This window comes from Diabrotica virgifera, chromosome 8, assembly GCF_917563875.1.
Source record: "Diabrotica virgifera virgifera chromosome 8, PGI_DIABVI_V3a".
NCBI classification, from domain to species: domain Eukaryota; kingdom Metazoa; phylum Arthropoda; class Insecta; order Coleoptera; family Chrysomelidae; genus Diabrotica; species Diabrotica virgifera.
In genome coordinates, this window is record NC_065450.1 from 83,683,101 (window position 1) to 83,703,126 (window position 20,026).

The 20,026-nt window shown below is 34.8% G+C and overlaps 1 protein-coding gene across 1 annotated transcript in view; it reads right to left on the reverse strand.

The window, feature by feature from the left end:
- Positions 1-20,026, reverse strand: part of LOC114334402 (LIM domain only protein 3) — a 396,454-nt gene that overhangs the window by 57,118 nt on the left and 319,310 nt on the right. The window contains exon 4 of the mRNA XM_050658654.1: positions 7,826-7,999. Within this exon, the coding sequence (XP_050514611.1) occupies positions 7,826-7,999 (174 nt within the window). The remainder of the gene's footprint in view (positions 1-7,825; positions 8,000-20,026) is intronic.

Below are 20,026 nucleotides of genomic sequence, written 5' to 3' on the forward strand. Positions count from 1 at the left end.
CACTGTACTCGTGGTTTCTAACCAAACCAAACAAACAATGGATGAAAGAAGACTCGGGTGAGTCTAAAATTTGTATTTCACTACCTGTCTATTCATCAATGTAAAATTCTAACGAATTCTTGATCCCTATACTCACATAATATGAGTAAACTAATATAGTAGAAGTGAAAAACTGCCCTATATGCACAAGACAAAAATTTTTGTTGCTCCAAGAAAATACACTGACTCACAAGAGAGTTATGAGTTATGACAATGATAAAAATTTAGGAGTTGGACTTCGAATTGCTTTCTCATCCGACTTATTATCCTGATTTGGCCCCCTCTTATTATTAGATACGTTTTCCAAAATATGAAGGGATGGCTCGTAAATAATGGTAGGGGAGCCCAAGCGGAGACTTTTACAGTTACTCGAGCGCGTCAGATTATCATATGGAGAGAAACCTTGTACGCTGTAAATGTACCTCTACCATATATTGGCTCTTACTACAGGAGAGTTCGTTAAGGGGGACCCGAAAAAAAAAATCTATCCTTAGAAAAACTCGAAACCGTCAGATTAAGATAAGGTAAGTTAAGTATGTACAGCTGGTTCCAAAAAAAACTGATACGACTCTTAAAGCGTATTTTGTAGAAAATTGAGCAGTGTATTTTAAAGGATAAATACTTAAATTATTTACATGATGTCACTGTCCCTGCTAAATCTTAAAATTTGTCAGATTATTTCATTCATAGGAGATTCTGACCAATAGAAAGCTACAGAAATGCAAATTAAGGTGATAATTTTTGATAATATCCCGTCGTCAAGTATATTACGTCAGATGCCCTTCGTTGCTACGAAAAAATACATTCGGTGACATTAATGACAATTAATCTTTTAAAAGTTATCAAAATTATGACTTTCAACCGTAAAATATTTTATATCAACTGTGTGTTTCACAGTACTAATTTGTACTTACATAAATAAATTACAATAAAATTTTGGTTTTATTCATGAAATAATCGCAACAAATTGCACTCGATCTCTAAAATTAATATAGAATTTTAGAGCTCTTGTGCAATTACTACTGATTATTTCATTCATAGGAGATTCTGACCAATAGAAAGCTACCGAAATCTGAATTAAATCGATAATTTTTGATAATTGCCCGTCGTTAAGTATATTACGTCAGATGCCCTTCGTTGCTACGAAAAAATACATTCAGTGACATTAATGACAATTAATGTTTTAAAAATTATAAAAGTGATGACTTTCAATCGTCAAATATTTATAAAAACTTTGTGTTTAATTGTACTAATTTGTACTTACATAAATAAATTACAATAAAATTTTGGTTTTGAACAGTTTTATTCATGAAATAATCGCAACAAATTGCACTCGAACTCTAAAATTAATATAGAATTTTTGCCCTCGTGACACTTTGACATAATTTCACTCGCCTTTGGCTCGTGAAATTAAAACTGTCAAAGTGTCACTAGGGAAAAATTCAATAATTTTAGAGCTCTTGTGCAATTACTATTGATAACTTATTCTGTTCAACCCGTTCAACCTCAAAAAATGGCTGTTTGTTTGTTTATTTTATTATTTTTCTGTCATAATAAATATAATATAATGTCAGACCAATCATACACTGCTCAAAATAATCAAATCTTACTAAGAGTCGTATCAGTTTTTTTAGGAACCAGCTGTACATGCAAAACAGTGTATATTTTAAAAATCTGACAATTTGAGCGGGGCGTAAGGAAATGGGTGAGTCACAAAGTTTCACAAGAAAAACAAATATTTCGCGAAATGAACGACAGATCGAAAAACTGAAAAATACACGAATTCAATATTTTTGAAAAATCTATCGAATGGCACCAAACACGACCCCCATGAAGGCGGGTGGGGGTTGCTTTAAAATCAATAGAAACTCCCATTTTTTATTGCAGATTTGGATTCCTTACGTAAAAATAAGTAACTTTTATTCGAAACATTTTTTCGAATTATGGATAGATGGCGCAATAATCGGAAAAAACGATTGTTGGAAATTGAATATTAAATTAAAAAATGACAAGTCCCCACTAAAATGGAAAACTTAACTTTTTTTGGTTTTAGGACCTACTCTTCAAAACCCAATAGGTCCCCATAACGCTCAAGTAACTGCACATTTAGCATACTTTCATCGCCTACTATAAAAATATCAGTTCGAAGAAGGAGATAATAATTATCTGTAGCGCTGCAGGGTGGTTCGTCTGTTTCTGTTCTTATTGACATCCGAATAACATAATTCTGGAAGCTCTGCAAAATCCGTATTTGTTTTGTCAATTATTGTCATATTGTCATATATCCGTCAATTATTGAAGAAACAAATACGAATTTTGCAGAGCTTCCAGAATTATGTTATTCGGACGGCAATAAGAACAGAAACATACGAACCACCCTGCAGCGCTACTGAGTGGATCCACAAAGTGGTTTAAACAAGCGATTTTGTAGCGCCAATGATTTTATAATGGACGCCACAGTGGCGAGGATCCTCTGGCGACGTGCCTTAGTAAGATGAGAACAAATGTATACTTTTGGTTTTTATATAATTTCCGGTTAAAAAGTTCTAACCGAAAGTGCCATATTAGACCGTCCGCACATGGGTCGATCGAAGACACGTCTCGAAGTTCGCGCGTCTTGCTCGTCTTGTACGAACCCTGCGTCACAAGCGATTGCCCTCCGCACACTAGTCGATTCTGTTTTTATAAATTAACGCATTTTTTATATAGTAACCAAAACGACTATTTCGATCTGTGAAGAGTACGGTTTTACATTTTTATACAGTTGCATTATATAGTTGAGGATATTTTTCTACTTCCTTAACGAATTTTATAATAAACATCTAGAAACAGAAGTTCAATGTTTTCAGAATTTTACATTACAAACAATATATTTCCACAAAGCTAATAGTACTACAATCAACGAACATATCATTCACCGATCTTTAAAAAGACAAATTTAATTTAGGGCAAAAATCAACAAAAACGAAGCAAACAAATAAAATAATGACTAAACGTGCGTTTCACTCGAACTTTCTCGTTCGCTTCAGATCGCACGGAACGAGAGTCGTACAAGACGAGGAGATTTTGCAATCGTAAACGCCTCGTGTACGGAGCCCAATGCCACAACGTAGGAACTTGAGTGGCAGGGAGAGATCTACGCGATTTGAATCGAGTCGAGTGCTTCGAGCGTCGCTCCATGTGCGGACGGCCTTAAAGTCGCAGAAATAGTAAAAGTGATATATCAATCGAAGCGTATTGAAAAATTCAGCTTGAATATTTAGTTTTGGCTTTGAAGTCATTTCCGTTTAAACGGTGTACCGTCAAAAGGACGCGGAAAAAAGGACGCGCGACAAAAGGACGCGGACAAAAGGACGCGTGACAAAAAGACGCCTAGGAAATAAGGACGCGCGACAAAAGAACGCGTACCAAAAATGGACCTGTGGTCAAATACCTCTCTCACTCTAATACCCGAAAGTTAAGTTAGGACCGAAGGGTTAGGTCTTCCTCCTTTCCCTGACCGCTGCGCGCAATTGCAGTCTGCCCGATGTATTATACCCTCGTTATTGTTGTATATCGAGTAAACGACCGAGTCAAGATTTACTATAACCTTCTTGGAAGAAAGTAAATCCTAATTATTGCTGTAATATAATAAGCAACTGGGAGATTTCGGTAGAATTTAAGTTTTTCTATTACATAAGTACATAAATATCCATGCTACATTTACATTTTTGATACGCGTCCTTTTGTCGCGCGTCCTTATTTCATATGCGTCTTTTTGTCGCGCGTCCTTTTTTCCGCGTCCTTTTGTCGCGCGTCCTTTTTTCCGCGTCCTTTTGACGTAGATTCCGTTTAAACAATAGTGATCGAAAGTTTAGTAAAAAATGACTCAAAATTAGTGAAATCGTATATCAATCGACGCAAAGTTACACGGAGAGTTCAAATACTGACTTCCGGTTCTACTTTCGATCACTTTGGGTGAAAACCTAGGACTTACGAAGTCCAATTACTTGTTTATTAATAAATATAAAATAATTTTGCAATAAGTTTTTTTCAAAGCTGAAACAATTAAATACCTTTAAGATGAGGGGGTTTTGAATGTTAATCGTATGTATGAAAGCCCCCTCTGAAATCGCGTGAAAGTTATATATGAAAAACCCCCATCGAATGCCAATCTTGCAGTTGTTTTTCACGAAATTTCGGCTCTAACAATGGGATTCAAGTTCACCAAATGCCATTTGGTTAGGTATTTCAACAGGAACAATTTTCATTTTGGGTAAAGTTAAATATCTCAGTCTAGGGATGGGGGAAACTACGGCCGGCGGGCTATCTCCGGCCCGCGAAGCGTTAAAATCCGGCTCTTGGTGACATGATCTTAAATAAAAAGTTATGATCATGATCTTAAATAAAAATGTATGATCATGTGACGAAAATTGGCTTCCTAAACGCATTTTTTACAGATTTTTTTGCTGTCACGCCTAAATACATTAAATACGAAGCTTCAAGATAAGAATAAATTCTGAGATGAGCTTTAGGAACATTTAAAAGCCTTCACACTGCAGTTTAATTTATTTTCCAGATGTATAGAGAAACATAAATTAACCCAAAATTTTCCCAAACTGAGCAGTATGACATCTGTGTCAGAAGAAAACTTACAAAGGTTCGTTTAACAACAGAAGAAACTGCATTAGGAATTTAAGAAGAGATTTCTAAATTTTAAGAAAACGCTTAACGTCGTTAACGTTGATAAAACGCCTGCCAACCTTCGACTTGAACTAATAGATATCCCATGCAACACCCATTTGAAGCAACTGTTTCACAGTAGCAGCAAATTGGAATTTTATAAGACCATATCTAGGATACAATACCCAAATATAGTTGCCCACGCCCAACAAATAATGGGTTTGGTACAAGTTATTTGTGCGAACAAACATTTTCAATCATAATATTAATAAAAAAATTGTATTCGTGGTAGGCTGTCGGTAGGGCTTACAATACCGAACTAAAATCTGAATACCGGTATTTGAAATTTGAAATATCGGGATACCGGTATTAAAACCGGTATTCTAATGTCTGGTCTAATTTCTAAAAAATATTTAGGGCCGGTATTTCAACAGCTACTTAAGCTTTTGCTTAGCTAAGCCTGTGTCAAAAGGTAAGGAGAAGCTTAAGCTGGGTGCCGTATTTCCATCATTTCCTTAACTAAACTGGTCCTCAACTGTCAAGTTAATTGGTTTGGTACCTCTGAATACGTCAAAATGCCAGAACTAACTACTCTGAGGTAAAAACCACTACTGTTGACATTTAATTTTATCTTGTTATATGTAGCTGTCTCATTTTTATTTCACTTAATTTTGTGTACATGGTACATGTGTTGTTAGTATATTGTCTATATTTTCTCTGGTTATATATGTTTTATTGTTATTTTGCAAAAGCAATAGAAGATCCGTCTTTGTAATTTTGTTTATGGGATATATTCCTGAAAATGTCATATTGAAATATAAGTTTACTTTTGTAAAATAAATATACCAAGCATTGTTAAAAAAAAATAACTTTCATGTGCCTACACTTTCCAAATGGAGCAAGAATTTTATTTTAATAATCGTTAATAATCCAATAACAACGTTAAGTATTACGCAAAAGTTGGTTTTCAAAATAACTCTATACTTACTAATCTATAGAAATAACCTTAAAAAACAGAAAACAAATTTTAAGCAAAGGCTTAAATATACTCCCACGCGAGCATAAAATTATTTGGTTTAAGCCTATGCTTAAGCCTCAAATTGAAGTGGAAATACAGGCATCTAAGCTTAAGCTCAGGTTTAAAGTAAGCTTTGGCTTAAGTGCGGTTGGAAATACCGGCGCTTAGGTTTGTTAACTGCCCAGGCTTTGAAAATACTCTTTCGAAAGGTACTGATGTGGCAGGTATTGACAAATAATATTTTATAGCCAAATAATAAAGCTCAGGGAAAGTGGATTAGTATTTTTTCCAAAATTCCATCGGGTTAATTTTCTTGCATAATGTGGCATTTCGAAAGGAAATGTGGCATTGGGTAGTAGACGTAAAACATAAACAATCGCTTTATATTGCCGACACCGCCGCTTCTCGATGGTGCCATTGTGCCATACTTGGCTCGGTATGTGTAATAATAAATATGCTTAATATAGATTTTAATACAACGAAATTGTTTGTTTATCTTCAAAAAAAAATTTTTGTAATATTGTACATAAATTCAATTTTTATCAACTAATATAATACCAAAATACCTGTATTTTTAGATAAATACCGGTTTTTAATACCGGATAAAAATCGTCCGGGATTCCGGTATTCGGGATCCCAGAATCCCCGTATTGTAAGCCGTAGCTGTCGGATGACCACCGTTTTTCATTACTAAAATTTCAGCCTCACAAATGCAGCCGAATTATGACGAAATCATGCAAAAACAAAAACAGTTCCAATGTCACATATCCTCACAAAAAGGCTATAGACTAAGAGCCGCTATAGGTGAAATTTCTTAATCATTTTAGGCACGACGGGACCCTATAACTTAAATAGTAGAACCTAAAAGAAAACGTTTGAGCACTGTGCCGTCACTTTTCAGTGGCACATGCGTCTACAGTGGCGCATCAAACTTTCCACTTATGGACGGGATACATAAATTAAAAAATACCCTCCCTCATTACCAGAATTGAATTTTTTACATTTTTTTAACTTCTATGTGATTAAGATATAAGATTCATCGTAATTTTAACCCACCACCCCCTTCTTCCTTCCCCCACCATCAAAAACTTTATTTTTCTTTATTTTTTTTTGTGGGATGCAATCAATTTTAAAATTTCAAAAAATTAGTTACTTCAAGTTACATATAATCTATAAAAACAAAATTGATTTGATATATTATGAAGTCTATAAAATAGGGAAAATCCCCCAAAACCCCCCAAAAAACAGTTTTTCGGATTTTTGAAGGTGGGGAGCCTTACGGAAAAATCTGAAAAAAATTAAAAATATAGTGTTTGATAAAACACACAAGATTAAGAAAAAATTAGACCTGCAGCTATTCCTCAAAAAAACATTATACGCTTTTTTGAAAAAAAATTTATTTTAAATTTTTGAGGTTATGTACACTCTACCTATGGGTCTATAAAAAATAGGCATGTTTTATAAAAGCCTCAGCTATGCGTGTGAATTTTTTGAAATTTTAAAATTGATTCCATCCCACCAAAAAAAAATAAAATCGAAAAATGAAGTTTTTGCTGGTGGGGCAGGGGGAAGGGGGTGGTGGGTTAAAATTACACTGAATCCTATGTGTTAATCACATAGAACTTAAAAAAATTAAAAAAATTTAATTCTGTTAGTAAGGGAGGGTAACTTTTAATTTATTTATCCCGTCCATAAGTGGAAAGTTTGATGCGCCACTGTCGACGCATGTACCACTGAAAAGTGACGGCACAGTGTTCAAACGTCTTCTCTTAGGTTCTACTATTTAAGTTATAGGGTCCCATCGTGCCTAAAATGATTAAGAAATTTCGCCTATAGCGGCTCTTAGTCTACTAGTTCTGCTCTACCGTTTACTTCACAGCTAACAGAAAAAATTAATTTACTTACCTACGATTGCTTTTGTATTTCAATCGTTTATACTCAAGTATAAAAACTAAACGTAAAAGTGTATACTCAACCCCCTTGTTCCTAGACTATATTAGATAAATGGAAAAGAACGTCCCTTCAAATTCGTGCTTTTTGCTAGGCCATGTATTGATGAATATTCTAACTAATGCTAATTAGTAAAAATAATAAATAACTAATTACCTGTCTCCTGGCACCAAAGGACTGAGGCATTTACTGCACATGAAGCATTTGAGGTGGAAAACGTGCGGAGGAGCGCCGGGTTGTTGAATGGATGGGCCCCCCGATCGCATCACAAGTTCGTTGGCTGGAATTGACTGCCCGCACGCCGAGCAGGCGCCCGTGTTGCCGAATATCCTGCGGGACCATTAAAGATACACTACATTAAATCTCTATTGTCAACGAACTTTTTATAAGTTCTATATCTAATCGGTTATTATATTTCTCATTCTGTTGAGAGCTTTAGAGAGAAAAATTTATCGTGTCGGATAAGGAAACTGATTAATTTTTACTTAGTTTTTTATATTTATTCTGCCTCAAGAGCGTATGCGCAAAATTTTAGACCAATGCTTTTTAATGCATTCATTTTTTTCGAATCCTAAGAAAACTAATTTTGAAAAGGGGTTTTAAAGAATTTTAACGCAGGATGAAAGATTACATTATTACCGAGGGCCGGAAGTCCCTGAAAACTTCTATGTTTGTTTTAATAAGTTGCAAGGGTGAAAAAAAGAGTGTGTGTACTTTGTACGCATGTAAGAAGGTATACTCCTATCATATGATATCAACGAAATAAATATATTTTAAACAGTTTATTGGTATTTTATTTAAATATTAATTTTAAACTAATTTTAATACTTTCTAATTTCCAAAAAATGTCCTTAAGAGGAAACAGTACCAATCAACAGGTAGCTAAAACGCGTTCCAAGATTGCGGCTGTAATTTTGAATATTTTTTCGAGAAATTTGGCACACGTATTCGTAATATAATAAAGAATGGCGGTACAGAGCCCAATTTGAAAAATATATTAATATGTGGAAATTACTCTGTAGTTAAATACAATATTAAAAAAACGAGCCTGTACCGCCATTAAGAAGAACAAAAAAATACACTTTCTTCAAATAAACTTTTTTATCCGATGCCTAGATTTTGTGTCATTTTGGAACTACTAATACCTTCTTCAAATAAACTTTTTTATCCGATGCCTAGATTTTGTGTCATTTTGGAACTACTAATTCATTAGTAGTTCCAAAATGACACAAAATCTAGGCATCGGATAAAAAAGTTTATTTGAAGAAAGTGTATTTTTTGTTCTTCTTAATGGCGGTACAGGCTCGTTTTTTAATATTGTATTTAATTACATAGTAATTTCCACATATTAATATATTTTTCAAATTGGGCTCTGTACCGCCATTCTTTATTATATTACGAATACGTGTGCCAAAGTTCTCGAAAAAATATTCAAAATTACAGCCGCAATCTTGGAACGCGTTTTGGCTACCTGTTGATCGCTACTGTATCACCTTAAATTAATATCAAATAAATATTAAAAAAAGTAAGGCTACAACATGAAGTTTTCCCAAGCGTTCATCCATCCAAAACATAACCGCGCTCGACATTGTTGCCAGATAACAATGGAATAAAATTGATACCAAAATGAATTATTTTGACAGATTGTATAAATAATATTAAGATTGCTTTTTAATCTTCTTATCATCACATTTTAACTCTTTCAGGGGCAGATGCTTCAGCAATTTTACCTTATTTGGACGGATTAGAGAAAATCAATGTAAATGCGGTACGAAATATGTACCACTGTCCATTTCAGTTAATTTTTTTGGGAAACTTCGCCCCTGATAGAGTTACTACTTATTATCCTCTTCCCGATAAAGACAAATTCAAAAATTACAATAAAATATATTATTTTAAAACACCAATATATTGTTTTACTGATACTTTATTTGCACTGATACATACGTAACTTGAAAGATTTAACAACTAGCCTTCATAGTGTCGTTTTTATAAAAATTCACTCTCAACATTTTTCCTAAGCGCGCCTACAGAAGTATCAAAACGTTCAAAAAAGAGAAAATTTAGTGTGATTTTTAATTTCAAATATCTCATTCAAAAGTACATAGTCTGCAAAGATTAGTCCACAGATTTAACATAAGAGCAAAAGAATTCAATATGACAATTTCATCTCAAAAAACTAAAACTTTAGTAATCAGTAAAGAACCAATCAGATGCAAAATAGAAATTGATGGTATCAGTATTGAACAAGTAATGGAAGTAAAATACCTTGGAATTACATTGTCAAGTTACGGAGACCTAGACAAAGAAGTGAGAAATCAAGTACAAAAAGCAAATAGATTGGCAGGATGCCTTAATAACACTATATGGCGAAACCGACATATTAACACTGAGATGAAGTCAAGAATTTATAAAGCCAGTGTAAGACCAATAATGACATATGCATCAGAAACAAGACCCGATACAGCCACAACACAAAGACTACTGGAAACGGCAGAGATGAGAGTACTGAGAAGAATTACAGGAAATACACTGAGAGATCGAAAGAGGTACGAAGATATTAGAAGACAATGTAACGTACAGTGTATAAACGAATGGACACTAAATAGAAAAAAAGAATGGAACAACCATATAACCAGAATGGGGGAGACACGTGTGGTCAAAATAGCACGAGATAAATCACCAATCGGCAGAAGAAGTATCGGCCGACCGCGCAAAAGATGGAGCGACAACCTTGCATAGAGGTATCAATCCGCCAATGAACAAGCAGAATTGCTTATAAAGAGGAAGAAGAAGAAGAAGAAAAAAAAAACTTTTTATTTATTCTAAGGGACTTTCTGCCATCGGTAGTAATGTAATCTTTCATTTTGGGTTTATATTTTTCAAAAATATTTATTAATGTTCCCTCTCCTTATAAAGGGTGATTCATTTAGAGCAGTGATGTGGGAGGGAGGGGATGCGGCATACGGTGAAGTAGATGGGCTCGGTTTCACTCGCAAAAACGCTTCATCCAATATGGCGGAACAACTCTTTGGTAGTATATTCTGCTCTATATAAAATATATAATTATAAAATTATATTAGATTATATAAATGATATAAATAATTAATAATTTTAATAACTAACTAATAACATATTCCACATATAACGTATAAAAACCTGCCCGTCGCCATATTGGATGTAGCACAAAAGTGTCAAATCAAGTGGTCCCATTTAGTAAAAACAAAATCATCCCTTATGTCGTATCCCCTCTCTCCCATATCACTGATTTAGAGGTACTTTTTTAAAAAAGAAAAAACAATGAAAATAATTAATTTTATTTGAAAATCTTTATTGTCGTAAAAAAGGACCATTCTTTACAATTACTTCTTAAGGATAATTTCTTTCAAATGTTGACCATGACTGCGGTTAAGACGGTCCATTCTGAAGGTTTAATTCTCGATGACGCGTTCGAGCTGTTCGATTGGTAGGTATTTGACCAGTGACTCGAGTAATACTGGCCTCCAATGCCTCAATCGTAGCCGGTTTATTCATGTAGACTTTGGACTTGAGGTAGCCCCAGAAGAAAACGACTAGACGTGTGACGTCACAGGATATAGGCGGCCAAGTCACTGGTCCGAAGCGTGAAATAAATTGCTCACCGAACCGTTTTCTCAGTAAAGCCATGCTTTCACGGGATGTATGGCAGTTGGCGCCATATTTTTGGAACCAAATGTCACTTAAACTACGTACTTCAATTTCTAGTACCAAATATTCCGTTATCATGGCGCGATAATGGTCTCCATTCACAGTAACATTCTGGCCGGTCCAAGACATGGACCGACGATGACACCGGCCCATAAACCACACCAAACAGTGTTTTTTTCTGAATGTATTGACAACTCTTGAACCTCTTTGGGTTGCTCATCAACCCAAATACGGGCATTTTGTTTATTCACGTCCTCATAAGCCAAAAACGGGCCACATTCCTCATTGAACGCCTATTTTCGTAATACAGCTAAATAATTTCTAGACGTTGTGCCGAGTTAAGTCTTTCTAGGATGAAATGCCAAACAATACTGAATCAGAAAGCAACTTTAGGTGATACCATTCGTGCACAATCTCCCCACAAATCCTCACCAAAAAAAGTACCTCTAAATGAATCACCCATTAGTTTAGTAATTTTGTTTTTCGATTTTATTTTACGATGTAAATTCATATCAGTAATTCTTAAAGTTTGGGTAAATTAGTTATCATAAATATCTTAAAAGATATAACATTAACTTAAAATACATTCATTTTTATATCTATTCCTGGGGAACATTTGTCATTTGTACCATAATCCTTCTCTTTAAAGTAGGTATTTGGAAATTAACAGTTAGGCGACCCAAGCGGTTATTGTCAGCTTCTGAGAAGGACAGTGCCGAACGATTTTGTAATTACGTCTTTCCCAAGGTGAAAGTGTGTAGGATATAAATTTTTGTGTTCCCCACCATCATAAATTTCTGTTGGGGAGTCGTTTTGTAATTTTAGTAGTAAGTAGTATGTATTCAGTAGCCACCGAAAATTAGATCTGTAAACACGTAAAGTAATCAGTAAAGACTTCTATCGAAAAGTGTCGTCGTATATTATTTTAACTTGCTAAAGTAATATTTTATAGCAACGTATACTCATGGTAAACTAATCGTGCATTGTAAAAGCATTGTTCCGAAATTTTGCGCCTAAACACTTAAATATATAAATGTTAAAACGGGATAGTTCCCGGGAGTTGACTTTATACCATAAAGCTTAAAAACTTTAACATCGAAGTAAAAACTTCTGTTGTAATTATGTAGTATTCTCCTTTTCATGAACATTTTTCAGTGCGTCACAAATTATAGAAAAAAAGGTAAGTCCGTGATAATACACATTTATGACATTTATTCTAACGTGACATTTTAGTTAAATCTGACAGTTGTCAAATTTTATTTTCAATTTGGAATAAAACCAAATCAATTGTGTCTATTGCATTTATAAAATGGTATTTTCTTTCATTTGTATAGTCTTATAAATTGTACAGATTATATTGATAATATTATTATTTTATTTAATAAATAATTCTTTTTTGATTATGGCGCCATCTATCGACAACTAGAATAATCACCGAACTAGAATAATTACCGAAGTATTCCCAGACGTGCCTTTTTTTCTGTCACATACAATTTAATGCGTTAGAGAGAAATCGACAAACTGTGACGCACTGAAAGATGATCATGAGAAAAAGAATATCAGGAATTTAATTAAACATTAAAAATCCAAACGGTTAATATTAATTGTTCAGAAGAAACGTTTTCGGGCTTATCAGTCCATCTTCAGTCAACTTTGGGCTACTTTCTTAATAGTCGCAGAACAAAACAGTAGTTGGATTAAAATTGTTGTTTACATTTTAAACAGTTTAAAACTAGCCGACTATAATCCGATGAAAGTAGATAGCTTTTCGGGAACGCAAGGTCACTACTCTGAATAGCAGACTACATGTATGTTGGACGCTGAAGCTAGCTGGCTTCAGTTGGTTGGTTTCAGCAGTCCAACATACATCTAGTCTGCTATTTCGAGTAAGGACCTTGCGTTCCCGAAAAGTTATCTACTTTCATCAGCTTACAGTTTTTATATTTTTTATATATATATTTTTTTTAATGTAGACAACAATTTAAATCCAACTACTATTTGGTTCTGCGGCTATTAAGACTGATTTATCTTACGGCCGGACGTGGACGACACGGATGTCTTACGGGACACCTTGAAGAATCGTGTGATATGAAAAGCATTGGCTAGTTTATAGTACAACGAAACCGGGCGACAACGATGATGTGGGCTTTCTATTGTTCTACGGCACGTGCCGTCCACGTCGCGTAGTAAGATAAATCAGCCATTAAGCAAGTACGCCAAAGTTCACTGAATATTGACTGATATGCCCGAAAACGTTCGGTCTGAGCAATTAATATATTACAGTTATATATTGATTTTTAAATAAATTATTTACACCAATTACAACAGGATTTTTGACTTTGATGTTTAAGTTTTTTAAATATATGTATGTAATATCCCACACAATATTGATTCATCATGGAACTTAAATACCTAATTACAATAATGGAAACTACAGGTTTATAGATTCATGTATCATAAATCTATGTGTCGTTGATCGATTTATACCGTCGATAAAATGAAACTAATATATTATATAATATTCTGGTATTTAAAAAATTATTTTTTATACGCACTATATTTAAATTACCGTTTATTTTACCGACTGTTATACTTAAAATGAATGGACAGCGGCAAAAAATTATGTCGTTGATAATTTTTAAGAGACTATTTTTAACTGATAAAACGTCATAGCAACGCCACGTTTCCTACTGACAAAGCTTCTTCCTGCCCGTGATTTCTCAGCGACAAAATTATGACAGATCCGTCACGAAGGTGTCTGGTAATTTTATTGTTGTCAGTTTGACAAACGTCATTGAGGTAATCAATTTTGGAGAGATATAATGAATCCAGACGAAAAATCAAGATTTGGGTGCCAGTCTGGTGAAGAAATCAAAAAATTGGTTTCGGAAAATGTCCCATTGAACACGCAGAGGTCCAGAAGCTGTATTTGGACCAAATTTTCGGAGTTCCCACAGGTGAGAAATTTTACGCTTGAAAGATGTACTACCATAACTATAACAGAACTAGCAAAAATTCACGAGGATTATGCCTTTAACATGAAAAAAGGCAATGACGAATACTATAAAGAGTCGCCTGTAAAGCCAATGTGGAATACTACAGCAAAAATGGTACAAAAAAAAGGCATAAAAATCGACCCTTTCTGAGATATATCTTTCAAATGTGCAAGATTGGCCAGAGATACCAAGCGGAGGCAGCTTCAAAATGTTCAAGAAAAAAAACTCAGTTCAAAAGCATTATACAGAAGAACTATTAAAAATCATCCAAAAGCTACGACGATGAGACCCCCGATGGAGCACAAAAGTTTTTTCAACTTTGCTCATTTGACTTTACTTGGAGAGGCAATGAGGTCGTAAACTGCAAGATTCACTTATTCCAGAATGAATTTGATGTTATGGGAGAATTTACGGGCCGAATTGAATACAACAGCATTTTTTCCAAAAGAAATCAAGGCGGTTCGAAAAGTTTGGCAAGCAGCAAATGGCTGGTAAGAAATTCATCAAACGAAAATGTATGCCCAGTTGGATTATTTTTGAAATTAATGGAAAAAAGAGGACCAAAGATTTTATCAGACAGGCTCTTTCTTACCGTTCACTTCAACTGGAAGGATGGATCTTGGTACAAAAACTGTCCACTTGTAATTAACACCGTATCTAAGTGGACAAAAATGTCAGCTGAAAAAATTGGAATAGACACAAAAAAACATAAAATAACAAACCATTCTCATTGATCTTCAGCTGTGTAAACCTTGCTCAAGCAAGGTGTTTCTGAACAAGAGTAAACTAAATTAACGGGTCACTCAAATGCCAGCTCTCTAAAACCATATCTGCAGCTAGATTCCAGTCACCACCAGAAGTTGATCGAAAATTTCAGAACAACAAATGAAGCTGGACCTTCGAGTTCCCAAATGCTACAGGTCAATAATACACAAAATCATGCTTTGGTAGCATGATTTTGTGTATTAGCAAATAATGGGCAAACTACTATAGCTTATAATAATTGTAAATTTAACATTGTTAACAAATAAATAAAGATTATGTTTCGTTGAGATGATATTTCTTCTGGTTTTATTCAAGTTTGTGGCTTTTGGCAATTTTCGCTTATAAAATTTTGACAATATCACTCGATTGACGTCTCGTGATTTAACTGTTCAAATAATTTAATTCGCGAAAATTGCCAGGCAACAAACTTTCATAATAATAATAATAGTCTCCCGTTTTATACCGCTCACGTGGCTTTGGGAGTATAGCAGGGTAGTCTGCTATATCTAGGACCTACGATATACAAGAAAGGTAGGGCCAGTACAACGCTTCAACCGCCTAATATTACCCCCGGTTTTACCCAAGGTACTCATTTTATTCAGGCTGAGTCAACCTGGGGCCTATAAACATTTTAAAAATATCTAGATGTTCTTGCTGGCGGTAGGATTTGAACTCCGGACCACCGGCAGGCAAGCCAAGCACACTACCGCTTAGCTACGCCGACCCAACAAAGGAACAAACAAACTTTCACAGTCGAAAATATTGCCGGCAAAATTTTCTCTCTTGTGATATTATATAGGAAAATAAATAATAAAATATATCAATAAAGTTCTTAAAAGGGCACAACATTTCAGCGATCACCTCAATTTAGATGATGTTGAAGAAGGCGACAACATAGAAAATCAACTAAACATACACCAGCAACTAGACATTTAATCAGCAACAAGAGAAGCCCACAAAAGCAACAAAATCTTAAAAATAATAAAGCCCCAGTAATCGACGAAATCTGCTCTGAAATGTACTTATTAGGAAGGTGGTGACAATTTTTCGGCAGTAATCCATAAACATGTATACATATATAACTTATATGGCAGAATGAATTGATACCACAGGAGTCGCTACAGGGAGAAATATGCCCACTGCATAAAAAGGGCGATGAACTTGATTGCAAGAACTATAGAGCCATTTCTCGGTAGTATCTGCATATAAAATATTCGGCAACATACGTTTTGAGGGAGCTGTTTACAAAGGATATTACTGAACATTACCAATGCGGATTCACTGCCACGAAGTCAGTCCACTAAAAACACGCATATTAAGTTAATTTTAGAAAAACTTTTGTATGGTGTTGAATCGTGGACCTTGAACACAGATATATACAGAAGAAGAACCGAAACGTACTGACCACCATCAAATCTCGAAAGTTACAATACTTGGATATTGGTGATCATCATGGCCATTTCTATCGGATCTGCAGCAGCGCAGAAAAGCTGCAAAGATATTGTGTTAAACCAGGTTCTGAGATTATTTAACCAGCAGGTTCTTTTTCTTCCTGGACCTCGCTTTCCAAATATTTTTCCTTGCAGGATGACTTGGATGGAATATCTTGATTCATAGTGTGTCTGAATTAGTGTAACTTCTGAGATTTGATGGTGGTCAGTACCTCTCGGTTCCTCTTCATTCTTCTGAGGACCTTCTAATTTGTGACTTTATCAGTCCATCGGATCTTAATTATTCTCCTATATGGACCACTATAAAAAGGACAGAGAAGACGTATCACCGCAGCACTCATATCTTATACCAAGAGAAAGGTAGATATACTCTTGAAGAAGGTCACCGATCCGGTTGAAGAAGGATCTAAATTTTTCGCTGCGTACTTTTGTCTCCTGGTTCTTGGCCCATTCTTCTTTATTATAGTACCGAGGTAGCTCTAGTGCAGCGGTTCTCAACCACCGTGTCGCGACACACTGGTGTGCCGGAAGAACCTATCAGGTGTGTCGCGAGATTTACGAATACGATATTTTTATTTATATTTTTTTACTTGTTATAATATACTAATCATGCATTCAACCATTTTTTTAACTATTAGGTATATACCACGTTATATCAATCAATAAAGTGCCAATCTGTAAATGTTTTCTAATATATTCATCTGTACTTACCTACCACTAGCAAAAATTTGTACATATAAGGGTGTCGCGAATCTGTAAGGAGTACGTTAGTGCGTCGCTGAGGTTGAGAACCGCTGCTCTAGTGCGTCCCTCTTTCTACTAGGGTTTGATTGACATAGAATTGACCTTGTTATCTTTTTCTTGCTAATTATCATAAGCTTTGTCTTCTGTACGTTTATACTGATTCCATATTGTTGACTAATACGTGATTTTTTTCATAAGGACTTGTAAGACGTCGTAATTGAAATAATACTTGTACTGAAAAACGTGAAACTTTACAGGTGCTAAATTTAAACTACACACATTGACAACATTATGATAACACCTGAGTTATTAAATAAGTTATATTACGATAAGTATTGTGGTTTTCAATAAAGCCTTACGAGTTCAGTTTACTTCATAAAAAACTTCAAAACATCAAAAACAATCTAAAAAAAAGATCAACAATGTAAAATGTCTGCAGCTGTGAGTCATTACTCACTGAATGGATAGAAAAAGTAAAATTATGGAAAATTATTAATTCGCACAATACTGTATAAAACATCTTCAATTAAGTCTAGTCGCAACATGATGGGTTCCGTGGGCACTTTTAGCTCGCAGCGATTTGATGGTGGTATTATAGGGTTTTTGGGTTGCTGAATCCAATGGAAGTGGCTGGAAGCCCAAATGTGGTACGTTTAATTGTTATTAACAAATTATGGTAAAACTAGGTATTTTTCAGGTATTATTAGAAGCCTTGTAAAGAAATTGATAGTGTTAAGGTCTTCTCTGGTGTATTTTTGGTCGCTAAATCCTTATCGCTTATTTTGTTAATAACAAAATAATTGTTTATTCGCTGAAAAGCTCGAAATGCGTTATCTACAGCAAGTTTGTAGTCTTTTTCATAGTATTTTTATACGCTAAATCGATTGTCACTAGTCGTGATAGCTTGAACTACGTTCCGACTTTGTTATTAATAAATTATTGCAAAAATAACGGTTTATAGTACGTTTACTCACGGTTTTTGTTCTAAATTTCAACAAACCACTTGAAATGACATGAAATTTGGCATGCACGTAGCTAACATGTCAAACAAAACAAGTGATATTGTGCCGATGTGTGCTTTTACCCTGGGGGTGAGTTTCACCCCGTTTCGGGGGAGAAAAAAGAAACCTTTAAAATAAGTCTGAAATTGGATAAACTGATTGATTCTAAGCAACTTTTGTTCTATACAGTTTTTTCACTAAGTCAATACTTTTCGAGTTATTTGCGAGTGAATATGTTCATTTTTCAACAAAAAAACCAAATAACTCGAAAAGTATTGACTTAGTGAAAAAACTGTATAGAACAAAAGTTGCTTAGAATTAATCAGTTTATCCACTTCCGGACTTATTTTAAAGGATTCTTTTTTCACCTCCGAAAAGGGGTGAAACTCACCCCCAGGGTAAAAGCAGACATCAACTTGTTTTGTTTGACATGTTAGCTAGGTGTATGCCAAATTTCATGTCAATCCAAGTGGTTTTTTAAAATTTAGAGCAAAAACCGCGAGTGAACGTACTATAAACAGTTCTTTTTGCAATAAGTTATTAATAACAAAGTCGGAACGTGGTTTAAGCTATCACGACTAGTGGCAATCGATTTAGCGTATAAAAATACTATAAAAAAGACTAAAACTTGCTGTAGATAGCGCATTTCGAGCTTTTCGGCGAATAAACAATTATTTTGTTATTAACAAAATAAGAACATAATATCTCAATATAAATTTTGAGTAATCGCGACTAGTCGCATTCGATTCAGCGACCAAAAATACACTAGAGAAGACCTTAACACTATCAATTTATTTACAAGGCTTTTAATAATGTCTGAAAAACACCTAATTTTACCATAATTTGTTAATAACAATTAAACGCACCACATTTGGGCATCCAGACCACTTCCATTGGATTCAGCGACCCAAAAAACTTATAATAACACCACCAAATCGCGGCGAGCTGAAAGTGAACAAGGGAACCCCCTATGTTGCGACTAGACTAATTAGACGGAGGTAATATTCTATTTAGAATGGTTTATTCTCAATACTAGATCTGAGTTATTAAAATCTATTGTCTTGTTTTTTTTATATAAATTGAATCGAATGTTTGTAAAAGTGCTTAAATGGCCGATTATAATTAGTATCGATTCATCCCCGACGTTCTTCGACCCTCTCCTTTACCCCTTTCATCGCCGTAGGCATAACGGAGTGTACAAAACAAAGTATTAATAAATAATCCATCAAGTGGTAATTAGAACGTCGAAAGCATAACGTATTCAAAGTTGTGTGTTTCGATCATCCGCTCTTGCTTTAATTAGAAGTATCTTATATTGTGGAAATGCCGGGCGATTATCCGCCGCTGCCAAACCGCCGTCGCCGACGCCACCACCGCCCCCGCATGCCGCCTCCGGCTGCTTTCTGATTAACGAATCCAATTATAGTCGCGTTGTGCGCAGGAAATTATTAGTTGGGTCTGTTAATTAGATTATCCACGGACAGAAAGGTAGATTGATTAGGAACTTTGATATTGAGACTGTCCTGTCGAAACCACCCCTCGTCCAAATAATGCTTTGACAGGATTTCCCGTTAAAAATGCTTTTTTGTTAATTAATTCAACACTGTAAGTATTACAAAACAAAATAAAGTAGATGAGGCTCTTTTTAACAATCAATTTTTCCCTTTTCCCTCCTTCAATAATGAAAGACAGTATGAAGGCTGCGGTATATGC